The sequence below is a fragment of the Solanum tuberosum genome, unplaced genomic scaffold (assembly GCF_000226075.1).
Source record: "Solanum tuberosum cultivar DM 1-3 516 R44 unplaced genomic scaffold, SolTub_3.0 scf00803, whole genome shotgun sequence".
NCBI classification, from domain to species: Eukaryota; Viridiplantae; Streptophyta; class Magnoliopsida; order Solanales; family Solanaceae; genus Solanum; species Solanum tuberosum.
In genome coordinates, this window is record NW_006239715.1 from 21,597 (window position 1) to 37,518 (window position 15,922).

At 32.8% G+C, this 15,922-nt stretch overlaps 1 protein-coding gene across 1 annotated transcript in view; it reads right to left on the minus strand.

Moving 5' to 3' along the window:
• The window catches only part of LOC102590767 (calcium-dependent protein kinase 13), an 11,241-nt gene extending 3,999 nt beyond the window's left edge, over positions 1–7,242 (minus strand). Inside the window, exons 1-3 of the mRNA XM_006367453.2 lie at positions 6,421–7,242; positions 3,184–3,327; positions 2,921–3,073 (exon numbers count right to left, since the gene is read on the minus strand). Coding sequence (XP_006367515.1) covers positions 2,921–3,073; positions 3,184–3,327; positions 6,421–7,051 — 928 coding nt within the window. The 5' untranslated portion in view covers positions 7,052–7,242. The remainder of the gene's footprint in view (positions 1–2,920; positions 3,074–3,183; positions 3,328–6,420) is intronic.
• Positions 7,243–15,922: the final 8,680 nt, after the last annotated feature.

Below are 15,922 nucleotides of genomic sequence, written 5' to 3' on the forward strand. Positions count from 1 at the left end.
ATTTCCATCCTAGATTGTGAACAAAAAACTTTATACTTATAAGAATCGATGATTTAATCATCTGTGTATAAGCAAAAACTATATACACTAAGGGGTGGGTCGTTTCATAGAGTGTATAAAAATAATGTTAAATAGAGTGTATTAGTATTGCTTACATTAACAATGCAAGTATTAGTTATGCTTGCATTAATTATACATAGATTATTTTTATGCATTGTTTGGTTTGATGCATTAAAAATATAATGCATTGCATTAAAAAAATTATTTACAGAGATACCCTTCACTATTATGGAAAAGATATAAAAAAAAGGTATTGAAGGGGAATTGGGTCTTTAATTGAGTTAATGCATGCATTAAAACCATTGCATTGCTAATACCTAGAAATCCATTGTATTAGCAATACACACCTTAATACACAATAGAATGTACGAAGGAAATCTCTTGGGAGAAGTTTTTCCCAAGTTGGATCATCCAGGATGCAAAAGATATGTTTAAACTATGTATTTCGTTGATGCAATAATAAAAGGGGTTCTGTTTAGGAGAAAAAAAAAGATCGGAAAAGAGTACCAAACAAGGTACTAGTAATACACAAAGCTAATGCATGCATTATTATTTTTAATACACTCTACCAAAAGACCCCCAAGTGTTCTCAACTGTTTTCTGCTGTTCTTCACAAAAATAGCATCTGTTACACATAGTAAAGCCTCTCTTCTATAGATTATTTTGAGTTGCACATGTCCCCTAGGTTGCAACCCATCCATGCTACCTTAACAGGAGCTTTAGTCTTCCAAATCATCTTCCAAGGTCAATATTATCCCAGTGAACTGTTTCCCTTATCAGCATGCTGTAACAACTTTTAACAGAGAACTTCTTATTTTTGCTGGCTGTTCAAATCAAACAGTACACTTAACCTTGAGAAAGCTGAATAGAATTTTTTCTTTTGTCAACTAATCCATCAAAGATCATATTTTTCTCTGTTCTACTGGATCTACATGGCTGCTAAGTAGCTTGGACTCTCCAAAAATGTTGCCGCACCCGTGTCAGATCCTTCAAAACTACACTGTTTTTGGAGGATCCGACACGCACCCGTCGACATTTTTGAAGAGTCCGAGCAACATAGCATGGCTGTACCCATGCTTTTTCCTTTTCTTAATCCTTCATCATCCCAAATCTTACAGGTTTATTGTGGTTCAATGTACCATTTCCTTTATTTTGTCCAACCATTGTCATGGAGGACCCATGACTTCCACAACAAATTTCCTTTAAGCATTGCAGCTCCACAAAGCTCAAGAATGCTAGGATGTCCGATTTAATAAATGTTCATGATGGCAAGTGGAAGTTTGAGCTTATTGAGAAGTTTAATCCTTCGATGGCTATCAGAGCCATACCACTCTTTCCAACATGACCATAGAACCAATCACATGACATCCAACAAAGAATGGGAATTCACATTTTGATCTGATTAGAATTGGGGTATGGCTGTAAGGAGAAGCTAAATTGCACTAAATTTACTTCAAGCTCAGGAATTTTGAAGGATATGACCACTTAATGGAGCTTGCAAGTCTCTTCAAAGGTTGGACTATTGCCTAGGTTTTTCCATAAGGATAACGCCATGTAAGGGGTTGGTTGTACTATACACCTCATCATTGCTACCAATACATATATACATCTTGCGCTTCAGAACAACAAAGAAATACAAAAAATCAACACCACTTGATTTGCCAGCCGTTTCATCTGCCTTTATCTTGTGTGGTACTTGGAAGCCATTACACAAATCTCACAAACAAAAATTTAGCAAGAAAAAGGAATGAAACCATTAGAAAGTTTTGATAAGATAAGTTCTAGTGCCTATAACACTAGGAAGACTCATTATATGATCACAAATCATACAACTAAACATTACAAAAGTAAAGGCACCTAGAAAATGATTAATCAACATACACATTCAACATTACTCAATATTGAGGTTTGTGTTAAATGTGAACATGTGATGATACTAGATTCCCAAAAGAAAAACATTGATCTAACAATTTCTAATGAAGAATATAAAGGAGGGTTCATGTAAAATTAAAAGAAAACAGTTGTATTCATCAGTACTATCCTGAATGGGCCAATTTACATCTATATTCTCATACATATATACAGCTCGCCCAAGATGTAGAGAGAAGGTAACAGCACCCTCTTTCGCATCTGAATGATGCTTACTAGTTTTAGGTACAATTTCAGAGGGTAAAATTACTTAGAAGAAGTGTGCTATTATCTCAACCGGTTGATCATTAGCGTGTTGATGCCATCATTGGATTTTGTTATTAGGTGTCATCGTATGCTTTCAATAGTTTTAGCTACAATTAGAGAACAAAACACGGAATAGAAGTGTTGTACGATTTTCTCAACTACTTTATCATTAGCCTGTTGATGCAGTTGCAGGAGTTTTTACTAGGCGTGATCTTATGCCTCACATACCGACCCTTCTACAGTCATCTATTCAGCCTGTCTAACTAACACTCCCTCCGTTCTAGTTTATGTGACTCACATTCCTTTGAAATTTGTTACAAAAAGTACGACACAATTCTAAACTTGGGAAGAATTAAGTTACCGTTTCCATTTTACCGTACTGAGAAGCTTTAAGACCCACAAAAATGTTATGGCATGTTTAAGGTTACAAGTTTCAAAAGTTTTATAGCCATATTTAGACCATAAATTTCAAAAGTCATCATTTCTTTCTTAAAATCTATGTCAGATATATTGGAATGGGTAGAGTATATAAAACGCATGAATGTCTTACAGCATGTGCAAAGCACATGGGAGAGCTGATTCTTGCCTAATTAGGCTATACAGTAGTTCTATAATCTATTTATATTCAATAAAGGCAAGGATTTTCCCACAAATAATTAATAAGCATCTGCGAAACATAGCATACCAAGTACTTGCTTTGCAGTCAGTCGAAGCTTTGGATCTGCCTCTAACATTTGCCTGACAAGATTTTTAGCACCTTCTGAAATACTTGGCCAGGGTTCCCGCTTGAAATCTATTGCCCCACGTAAAATGGCTTGGGCAACACCTTGTTCAGATTCTGTATGAACAGATTCACTTCAATAAAATGACAGAGTGGTATCTGAGAATGCTACATATGAAGCATGGGGGACAGAAAGGAAGAATCAAATCTGCAAGAAGAGAGTTTACCGGCCCAAAAGGGAGGAACCCCACATAACAAAATATATAAAATGACTCCTGCACTCCATATATCTATTTCTGGTCCATAGTTTCGTTTGAGCACCTCAGGAGCCATATAATATGGACTTCCAACTATTTCAGAGAACTTCTCACCTAAAAAATAAAATCAAACGTTAAATATTAGCAATATGTGAAGTTAAGATAAGCAACGATAACGATTGAATAGGTCAGAAATAGTGCAAAGACGAGCCCAAAGTACCAAACAATAAGGAAACCGAGCAGTTATTTGTACCACAAGGTTAAGAGTCCAAGACCGTGTAACTTGCTGATTGGATCTGAATTTGTTATCTAGTTATCTAAGCTATTTCTTTTTTCCTACTTCCCCACAAAGGGAAGTACAGAGAAACAAACATCTGGTTAGATATTCATTAGATATCAAAATTAGCTTCACCCTTTTCCTTTTTAAGTAAGCATCTGAGTTAGCATTTTTTTATATGACAAGGGAAACCCACAGCCGCTATCCTTTGGGTGCGCACAAGGTAAAACTCCCGCTCCTATACAATAGCTCGCAAACCACACAGGAAATGTAACCTGCACTAGGCAAGCCCGGTGCGACGAGCTCAACCCAGAAGGCAAACCTCATGCTTTCGATGGCAAGGGGTTTCGAACTTGAGACCTCCAACATGTAAGTCCTAAGCCCAAACCCCTGGGCCACCCCGAAGGGTCATCTGAGTTAGCATTATTATGCAACTAAGAACCCCTGCAGATGTTTGTCAAGTCAAACAAAACTATACTAAACTATTTGAATGAAACCCAAAGGCTGAAGATGAATTTGAGTAATAGTAAGGATGTCCTTTACAAAGGAAGAACTGTCTACTTTTGTAGGGGAGAAAAAAATATGAAACCTCGATCCTATATTTAGTTAGTACCTGATCTCTTGTTTCCCAAATATTAAACGAAAAGGAAAGAAAAATCTATAAAATATACATGGAAATAGACAACTAAGACTTTTCAAATCTAAGGAAGAAGAAGAAATAGCTTCTAAACTAATTTGGTCGTCGGCAAGTCTCTTTCTATGTGAATCATCCTACATTGACTTCTAAATGCCGGATGGTAAGTACAACAGAATGATCACAGGGTCTCAAATGACCTTTTCTTATTTAATCCTTTTATCTTTTTCATTGAATGTCCTTAAAGGGACATCATTTTATTCTATGTTCGGCCTACCTTCTGTCAGATTTAAATCATTTCTAATCTTGTGTAATCTTATATAATCACACATCCTTTTTTTTTTTGATAACCGAGAAATCCGTCTGTGACCCGCCCTTTGGACCAATCACAGCCTTCTAAACTCGGTGGATAATGGGCCCGCCCCTCTACCCTTCTCCACTTAAATACCGGGCTTCGCTTTGCATGGTGTGGGGCTTGAACCTGTGACCTAAGCCACAAATCCTCCACCTTTTGCCACTTGAGCTAGGCCTTGGGGGCTATAATCACACATCCTTATTAACCCGTACTTTGTAACTTTCCATCTAGCAAGCATGTTAAGCTAAGAGGCTCAACTTTCTCTCCCATGTAAGATTACTGGACTGACAATTGTACTATAGAACTTGCCTTTTAACTTTTACAGATTCCTATTGCACAATTTCCCATAACCTACCTCCATTTAAGTCATCCTATTCTAACTCTCACGTGTTACATCTTCATCTATTGGCCTATGCCTAGATATCCAAATTGTTTGTATCTTGGCACCAAAATTCCTGTCTAATTCCACTTCTTAAGGGGCGAAACTTGAAGTTTGTCTAATCCAAACTACAGTTAGACAGTAAGTTTGGTCTTACACTGCAAGTACCAGAATATGACGGAATTCACATAGAAATCAAGTGGGCATTGTTTTAGTTAAGTTGATAGAAATGTTCTGCAGAGTATATTTTTACTAGAATATAGTCATCTACAAGACCCTTCCACCAATCAATTGATCATGAAACAGCTCACCAACAGTTTGCAAAATCAGCTCAAATGCAATTCTCTCATGTAGGTTAAGTCAAACCCTTGTCACAAGTTCAACTTGCAACTTGGCCATGATATTACCACTCCAATTAGTAAATCGTTACTCCTTTGTCTTTTGCAATTAACAAAAGAATTATCAACTGGAACTAAATGAAGAAGTAGAGAATATCTCATCTCACTGAGATTCAAACTCTTAAGTCTTAACACACGAACTGTAATACACAATGAAGTGCAATGATCCCAACATGATACAATTAATTTGAAGGCTAAAGTGCATCAGGGGGCTGTTGGAAGAAACAATATTCTTTCACAAGAATAAATACGGAGAGGCATACATTAGTCCCTTCTTTGTTCAGTAAAATATTTATCCCCTCTGCTTAATCCTATATCAAAACAGACTTCCTCCTCTATAGAGCCAGTGAGTTCAATGAGTATTAGACAAAGTGAATCTACCATTTTTCCCGCTAGTAAGTAGTACTAATAGAGCTAGCTCATCACATAAGTTGTGCTAATAGAGTTAGGGTATAAAAAGAACAAGATGATACTAGTTTTTCTCCAGCATCAACTGAATATAACTTCTTTCAAGCCTATCAGCAATCTTTGTTTGTTCTACACAGTAAACCGTTGGAATTTTATATATAAGATAGGATCCACCAAATTATATCTGAGGTCACATAGAAGTAATAAGGCCTACACAGAAATGACCCCTTTATCAGGAACCAATACCTGAACTCACCTGCACATTTCGTCTTCCTATAAAAGTATGTAACATCAGTAGATAACTTAAACTATTTATATATTGTGACCAGAAACCCCTGTAAATCTAGTCCAACTCCATTTGTGCTCACAGGTTCCAACCCGTGATATGCGCCTAAACCACACCTCATGCATTTTCCTACCACTGAACCATAGCCCTATGGACACATGAGGAGATAACTTACTACCATTCCCGGCCTGGGAGCACATCAGTAGACAACATTATACCATTGCCCTGGTAAATTGTCCTAATTGCAGATATAATCTTTATTCTTTTGGTTCTAATCCAGAGAACTCTCCTGATTATGGCATATTTACACAGGAAAATTTTACAATCTATCTAAGTTGTATAAATCTACATTCCCTAACATCATAAAACAAAGAACATAAAAACAATCTGGGCAAACAGCAAGAAATTGTAAGATAAACTACATGCATTTGCTTGTGTTATTGTAGACCAATTAAAGTTTCCCTTTTTACCTGGCTTGAAGAAGATTGACAAGCCAAAATCAATTGCTTTAAGAGGTGAATTTTCCTTCTTATTAGCAAACAAAAAGTTCTCGGGCTTCAAATCCCTATGAATCACTCCATGTTTGTGACAAAGCTGCACAACCTCCACAATCGTCCGTGTAACAGCAGCAGCTGCTCGTTCAGTATAATGCCCCCTAGCAACAATCCTATCAAACAGCTCACCACCTTCACATAGTTCCATCACCAAATGAACCGCATTTTCATCCTCACACGCTTCCTTAAAACTCACAATACTTGAATTCTGTGGCAAATGCTTCATAATTGCCACTTCTCTCCTTACATCCTCCACATCCACTGCTGTTCGTAACTTCCGTTTCGAAATCGACTTACAAGCCAAAAGTTCCCTACTGCTACGATCTATACAAAGGTAAGTTATCCCGAATTCTCCCCTTCCTAATTCTCTATCTACCAAATACCTTTCCTCAACATTCTCCTTTTTAACATCAGTTAACACAGTGATCGGTTTCTGCTTGTTTCCAGCACTGTACTTGTCTTTCCTTCCGTGATCATTTCCGGAGTAGTTAGAGGACTTCACATCTTCTCTAGCAACCGCTGCCGGAGATCTGCAACAGTTCCCCATTGCAAACCCTAACACTAACAACTTCTAGCTTTAGTTTCGCATGATTTGGAAGTTTGAAACCCTAGAACTCTGCCGGAGTAAGCAGAGCTGAGCTGCCGGAGTGAGCAAAACTGAGCTGCCGGAGATGGAAAAAGGAAGAAAAAAGAGGGACTGAGAATGCAATCAGTGGACTGGTGTGTACGATAACGTTTCAGACGCTTTTGTAATGTGAAAGCTTTTTTCGTTTTTAAAAAAATATATATATTTGGAAAATTTATAGAAAAGTCCTTTTACTTTGCTAATATCACTAACATCCTCCTCTTACTTTAAGTAATTACTTTTATTCCTTGCTTAATTTGTTTATTATTTTTACACATTTTCATGATTATTAGTGATTGCTCCCCAACCATATCAATAATGAATTAAGGAATCATATTGATCCTGCAACTAGACTATGATAGTGGCAGAGCAAGAATAGTATTAGTACAAACAACGCATATTGATAAGTATCATCAACCATCCGAATCTACCATATAATATCATGTAAATACTCAGAAGAAAACATGCAATATGAAAATCACCAAACCAACGTTTAGCCACCCGCTCTTACTATCCCGATCTAATAGTCATGACTCATAACCTTATTTCCAATCTTTCTACCTCATTCTGCTGTCAACTCTACCATTTAACACTTAACCTTACTTTCACTCTAAGGCTTTAGTCTACCTTTTATGCCATTGTAAAGTTTTTCAAGCCTACTTTGTATGTCAAGTACCACATGTACCCCATTCCAACCACTCTTGCCTTGGCCGCTTTGACTATACATTTTTTTTTTATCAAAAATGTTCTAAATCAATTTAACAAACATATACAGTCCCAGCAAATAAATTATGCACAAGACCTCCGATCATCAACCTAACTTGACAACCACATGACACGTGTCTAAATGATCAACATAACTCATACCTGATTTCAATTTACCTTTCAAGTAACCCGGACCATTCAGGGATCCTTAAGACATCTACCATAGTGTAAGTGTTTAATGTGCAAATCTAATCAACATAAGAACTATCCTAGCATTAAACACAACAACTCAGCCATTCATGGACCACCATGATAAATACATCACAATGAAATAATCTGGTTCACTTAGGGAACCAACAAACAGAACACAACCAAGCATGTATCAGGCATGATATCTGGACCAATCATATAGTAACATATACCAAGTGTGGTCCTCGAGCCAACCGATAATTGAATTCGTATCAGGTGTGGTACCCGAGTTAATCATAAATATTTTGTACTAAGCGTTGTGATAAGAATCGAATTATCTGAATAAATAGAAAAATAATGTGGAAGCGAAATTATAAAAATTAAAGACAAATTAGAAAATATGTGAAATTCGATCGAGAATAAAATTTTCAAATCTTAAAAAGGGCTAAGAACCTTAATTGCTCTTAATATTCAAAATTAACGGCTTAAAACTAATTATGATACTTATAAAGTCCATTCAAGAACTTAGATCAAAAGTGATTTAGACCCCTATTTTGAAGAAACTAAAGACAACTATTAGTATGAGACTAAGCACCTTCTTTAATTTACTTTAATAGATATCAAAGATATTAAGTTAACGAATTAATCTTACCTCTATAGAATCATTCTTATAAGGTTGTAATATAAATTCATAGTCACCACACGCAAATATGTAAAGAAGAGAAACATCTCAAATAATATTAATCATGTCTTTTCTAAAATAATAAAATTCACCCCTATATATAGGGAAAACCTATCACAAATATAATGAGATTCAAATCCAACTTTTATGGAAGTAATAACTAGGAAACTTTTAAATTAGGAAACTTTGGCTTTAAACATTCAACTTTTTGGGTTCTCTTTTAAGGCTTCATGTAGCCCAATCTTCTTTCTTTTGGGCTTGAATTTGAACAATTCTTTCGTGATAAATATATTCTTGATTTTTCATTGAAGCTCATCGATTTTAATGATGGTATATCAACGCAGATGCTATCATTCCCCTCTTCTTGGAAATAATTCATCCTCGAATTTGAATCTCGCAAAATCAAGAAGATATGCATTAGCAAGCAACGTCCATTAATCGAAAGCAGCAACTGTGAGAACAAAATAAGATAGTGACCATGTGTCCACTTAAACCCAATTAATCATGCATGTATAAATACATTCTTACAAAGAATGTGGACATCATCATTCCAATATAAAATTTTCCTACTTATATAAGCACAACAAAATTCTCCTACTTATATAAGCACAACAAAATTCTCATCTAGATACCATTGTGAATGATATATGCAACTCCAACATCCATTACTAGCACTGTTGCCAACTACTACAAACACATCACCAATCACCACACATTTTTCAACCACTATCATCAACCACTTCCACCATCACAATTATCAATATCATTGTTATTAGCCACTAACAACAACTATTATCATCATCATTACCACTACAAACTATCTTCACTATCACTTGCAAGTACAAAATTTCATTTTTAGAATCAAATAATAATTTAATTTTATTAATTATTTTTTAATATTTAATTAATTTTTATTTAAATTGAATATTTATTATGTACATATAACTAAACTATGTATATTCAAATGTTAAAATACAAACAGACTTAATCATTCAGTATTCAAATCAAAAGACAACATCTTTCTTATCCATAACCCATCTAATGTAACAAAGACAGTAGAAGGAGGCAACTAAAGTTATGAAATTAAATAAATCGAGAGGGCTATATAATATCGTTGAACGTAGGTGTGATAGCCATATTATATCCAAGATGGTTTTTATTAAATAACTTCTTCCATCTCAAAATATTTATGGTTCTTATTAAAAACTCAAAATATTTATTATTTTAAAAACTTAAAATAAATTATGTACTATTAGTTTTCTATTTTATTCTTGATAGTAATTGTTATTGAAAGCTACAAATATCTCAATTATAAATACAGAATAAATATTTAATAAAAATAAATTATATCTTAAGATATAAATAAGAAAAAAATAATTAAATACCCTATTTAATTCGTAATATATTTTTAAGGGATATGTAAATAAAAAAAAAATAAAAAAAAAGGCAATAGAGACCAGGGGAACTTTGGCCTTTGGGTCTTTGTGTTTTGATCAAATTAGATTTTCTTTCTATATATAATTCGTGAATGATACAAAATATATTTATACATATTACTTGAAAATTATACGTAGAGTCATTAAAAAAAGTCAATTAAGCATTGGAAGTGACCTGAAAAAATTGATTAAAGTATATTTAACCATTTAAACATTGTGACACCATTCACGAATAAACTTATGTGAAGAGGAGATACACAAATTGTTGAAAACAATTAAACTATCATACTATAATATAATTAATATTTGTCATGTGATAATTGTTTCATATAGGGGTGTTCACGGTTTGGATAAAAACCGATTCAAACCGAAAAACCGAATCAAATCGATAAATAAAACCGTATTTTATTTGGGTTTGGTTTGGTTTTAGATTTTTGAAAACCGATAGTATTTGATTTAGTTATGGTTTTATTCGAAGAAATCGAAGAAATAACCGAACCGAACTGATGAATTATGTACATATATTTTATTAATATACATACTTAATATATTGTTTTTATAAACAATTTTAAAGATCTTATACATATTTTCATTAAAATTTCTTTATAATTTACTTATTGAAAGCAAAAATGCCCAAGATGAAACATTTTTTCTTATTGATTTCATGTATATGAGTGTCTATGATAATTCTTTATGGGACTGAAAATGTTATTGTCTTTTCCTTTTAGGTCAATATAGAGAACTTTAAAGCTTTATTGATAGTAAATTTAGTGATTGAAAGTTTACTAATTTAAGTCATTCTAACTATTTTTCATTTTGAATGGATTGTTGTCACTTTTTTCACATTTTAAATGAATTGTTTCTTTTATTTTTGTGTATGGTTAATAACCGAATAACCGAACCAAACCAAACCGAAACTGTCATTTTTTTCACATTTTGAATGAATTGTTTCTTTTATTTTTGTGTATGGTTGATAACCGAACCAAACCGAAATCGATAACCACCAAACCGATAAATGTATATTATATTTGGTTTGGTTTGGTTTTGATTTTGATCAATAACCGATCCAAACCGACCCGTGAACAGCCCTAGTTTCATATATTAAAATAAGGACAGTGCCTCCTTGGATTTCCATTTTGGGCTGCGGGGTTTGTGGAATTTTATGGGGAGTAGTTTTTTAACTTTCACATATAGCAAACATAAAAATCATATTTGTATGTTATAGCTATAGTTTGTATAATTGCGCTCCATAGCAAACATAAGAGCATCAGATTGTATAATTCGCTGGCAGGAGCTTCAGATTTGTATAATTTTGTTGGCAAACCATTTGTATAAATCGTTGGTAGTCTCTCGTTTGTATAAATCACTGGCAACCTCTCAATTCAATTTTATGTGTTTGTATATCTACATAAAATTTGAATTTGTATACAATTGAATCGAAATAAAACATTTGTATATCAAATCTCTCTCTCTTTATACAACACAAATTATACATTGTAATTTGTATAATCTGTGTTTGTATAAAGCGAGAAAGAGAGAAAGGCAAAAGAGAACTGGCAGGGGAAGATCTGTATTTGTATAATTATAAGTGTATAGGACGAAATTATATATATTCGTATTTGTATATATAGTTTTATCTCGCTTTATACAAACACAAACACATTTTATACATTTGTGTTTGTATAAAAGCGAGAGAGGCAAGGGAGAGACTGCCGAGCGAGAAACCTAGGGAGAGAGGCGAATGGCAACTGTTTGCTACGGGGTACAATTAAATCAAACTGTGGTTATAACATTTAATTTGAATTAATAGTTTGCTATTTTATACAATTTTCCCTTTTTTTCACATGAAAATCATTTTTCTTAGGGCAAATTACGCGACTAAATAAATATATACTAGTTAATTATTTGACATAATTACCGTTTGAAGAAATTACTTTTTGCCACTAACATATAATCATATTCACGTGGGTCACATTCAGAATTTGGATAGTTTGGCTCATAATTGTATAAATTCAGAATTTGTATAATTCAATTCCTAATTGTATAAATCTAGAATTTGTATATGCTTACCCTAACTTGTATATAATTATCATGTTGATACATTTGTTGATATATTTGCTTTATATAAGTTCTAAAAAAAATTAAATGTATAAATACAGAACTTTTATATACTTACCATGTTTGTAATTGACAGGTAAATTATACAAACGGAAATATGCATAGAAAATGATACAATAGCTATAGAGAGTAATTAGGCAAACTATAGTTAAAGAAACTTATTATATTTAGTCTTTTTGCTATTTATGAAATTTCCTCTTTTTCTTATTGGTTTTTTTTTCAAGAATAGCTCCCCTTTTGATTCTTGTAAATAAGAATTAATTATATTTTACTGTAGTTCATAAAGTTACTTTACATTATTTAATTAAGGGTTTTAATGTTTAATTGAATTGAAACAATTTCATGGTAATTTTAAATAATAGGACTTAGATCTATTGAGTTTTTTTCCCTTTTTTTTCAAGTAAAGCTGTGCAGATTTATTTTATTCAAAAATAAATAAATTATTGTTTCGTTGCAGATTTTTTTTTCTTCACAATTTTAAAAAAAAATTAATGTTACTCTATTGCATGACAAACTAATAGAAAGATCTATCAAACTAATTTGACCTTTATTAAAACTTTGATACAATTATAAGTAAAAAATTGATATTCAGTTATTGTGAAAGTTCAAGCGTTAAAATTTGAAAATTGAATTTTCACAAACTTAGTTTCAAGTGGGTACTATTGCAAAAGCTTGGTTACATATTGAGGTGTCTAAAATAAGAAATTTTGAGTGATTTGATGTAGTTTTTTAAAAGTGTTTTTAAATGATTATGCTACTTAGATTTAAGAAAGAAGATGGAGTTACTTTTTCTATATATAATATTGTATATTATTGTATACGAGTTCTTATAATTTTATATAATATTATATATTGAGTGTATAACATCGTATTAAAATTTTTAAATATTTTTGTAAAATACAAAAGATGAAAAACTCATATATTATTATATACCAAATGTATAATATTGTATATCAAATTGTATTTTGAGGTAAAGATTAGTAATGTAAAAATTTTGAACTACATTTTTATAATGTAAGTTAGAAATTGTATATTTATGATTTTTTTTACCAATAACTAATGCACCATGCATTAAATATTATCCATATATACATTTTCTTCTTAAACATATCATTTAATTGCTACGAATTCGCAAATTAGTAGACTTGAATTTCTGCAACTTTGAAAGTATTAAGCGACAATGATTTCAAACCATGAGTATGGAAAAATCCTTGTTATGAAACGCTTTCTCTGAATGAATGGGCCCTAGGTGACGTGAATCCGAATATAGTCGGGCTCCAATGAGGATACCGAACCTCACGTGGGAAAAAAAGAAAGATAAATTATTGACAAAGATTGTACTGGGATCATAATAGATAGGATTCCTCCTCTCTTTTTTTTAATTTAAAAATCTTGAATTTAAATTCTGAATATGAAAAAAAGTAATCTTATTAAAAAGTATTTTCTTCTTGAATGAGCTTTATACCGTGCGAATTCAAATTATTAGTTATGTTCTAAATACAAATATCGGGCATTAAGTTAAGTTGAAATTAAGGAGGACAATGTCATGTGTTATTTCTTTTATTTGCAAAAGTATGGTACTAAAGTATCGGAAAGTGTCTTGTCTCTTTGTGTTTAATTAATAGTTAGGTCTTTAAGTGGGTCACATTTGACATTATTCTAATTAAATAACCCATCCAATTTCCATATTCTTCCTTTTGTATTTGTATTTATATACATGTGTTGCTTCATCTTAAGGAAATATTGATTGGGAAGCTTTTAATCATTGTTTCAAACTTATGTTTGTTTAAGTGGAAATTAGGTTGAAGTTGAACAAGCAAAACACATGTTTTCACCTCTTGTTTATCTTGTCCCAAATGTTTTGTCTATTCTGGTAAAAAAGAAGTTGTGTAATGCCTACTCAAGAGACAAAAAGAAAGGTAACCTTGGACATTAATTATATATGGAGTATTAAATATTTTTTCCTTTTCTAGTGGAGTAGTAAGTACTCCTCTATTCTTAATCAGAGATCGCAAGTTTGAATTTTTCTAGGTACGGAGTCGCCTTTGTTAGAGAGCGTTTTACCCTCAATGTGGGACTTTCTGAAGTGAATCCAAATTAAATCGAGCCTGAAACCAGGTGGAAAATAAAAAAAATTCCTATAATAAAAATACATTTTAAGTTATAACACATCAAAGTATGAACTAGTACAACTTTAGAATATTAGAATAATGACTCACTATTTCCCTCAAATGTAATAATTAGATCACATTAAGAGTGAGAAAGTCCTTACTCTTTTTCCTCTTTTCCCCTTTATCTAAGGTAAAAAAGTATCCTTTCAAATTTCAGTATATAATTATATATGTGTGTGAGAAACAAATCTTTTTTCTAAGCCCAAAGATATTCTAATTATATTCTCACATTCTTCACTAACATTTCTCTCGTAACCATCCAAAATATTTCAATTTGTTGGAATAATAATTCAAAATTGTAATTCATATTTTTATGCACTTGTCACAATTTTATATACGAGCATACATCATAAACACAGAAATTGTTTTTGACGCACAATTGCATTCTATAGAAAGTTCTAATGATGCCTAATTGAACTTGTTTAAGTAGTACACCCTCTATTTCATATTAACTGAATTTGTGAGGTATTGCCTACATATTAAGAAAAATATATAAGTACATAATTTAAACCATATTTTTTTGCCATTGTCCTTTGTAAAATCAAAAATATAATTTGTAAGTAGTGTAATTCATCTCCTAGAAAATTGTAACGACTTGTTTCCGTCGTTATGAAAAAGCCAATGGGAAAAGAATTTGGGCCAGAAAACTTTTAAGTAGTGACTTGGAAATTTCTAGCCTAGAAAAGATTTGGACGAAATCTGAGTCAGGTGAGGTCTAGGGAAATCTGGTAATGAATGAGGGGTTTAATTATGAATTTGATCACATGAGTGGATAGCCAAGATGTTAAGGATCCCGTACGGCTTTACGAAATCGAATTCGGGCGAGTAGAACTCCTGAAACTGATCTTAGTGTGAAAGGGTAGTTTTAGAACGTCAAGGTTTGAAGGTGTGTTGCGAAATGGGAGCTTGGTACTCAAATTCTGACTTTCTGTCTCCGTGCAAGCCGCTGGGACGGGGTTAGTTCTGCCAGGGCGCCGGGACTGCTGTGGCGGGACAGTCGCGACTTAAATCGGAAAAAAATCTCAAAAACGTTATTTTCTGCAAAACTTCGTTTTTGAGAGCTAAGGGATGACCCAGGGAAGTTTCTTGACAGTTTTCCACAATTTCTAGCGATAAAGGTAAGATTATTACTCCCCTAATCCATTTTTTGATCCGTAAAACTTAGAATCTTGGGTGATTATCGTTGGGGGAGGGTTTTGGCCTGAAGTTAATGATGGAAAATACATTAATTAAACATTAGGATCTTGGGTTTGGCCATGGATTGATAGTTTGATTATTATCCGGGTAAATTAGGCCTTGTTTATTGATCCTTGCGTTAAATTACTTTTTTTTCAACAGGCCAAATAGGCCCAAATTTATTTAGGAAAAATCACCCCATATACACATTTAAGAGTAAATATTACGGGTTTTAAACCTACTTTTAAAAATTTCTTGCTTATAACAGATTATTTACGGGCTATGACATATCAGTTAAATTTAATTTTAATTTAAA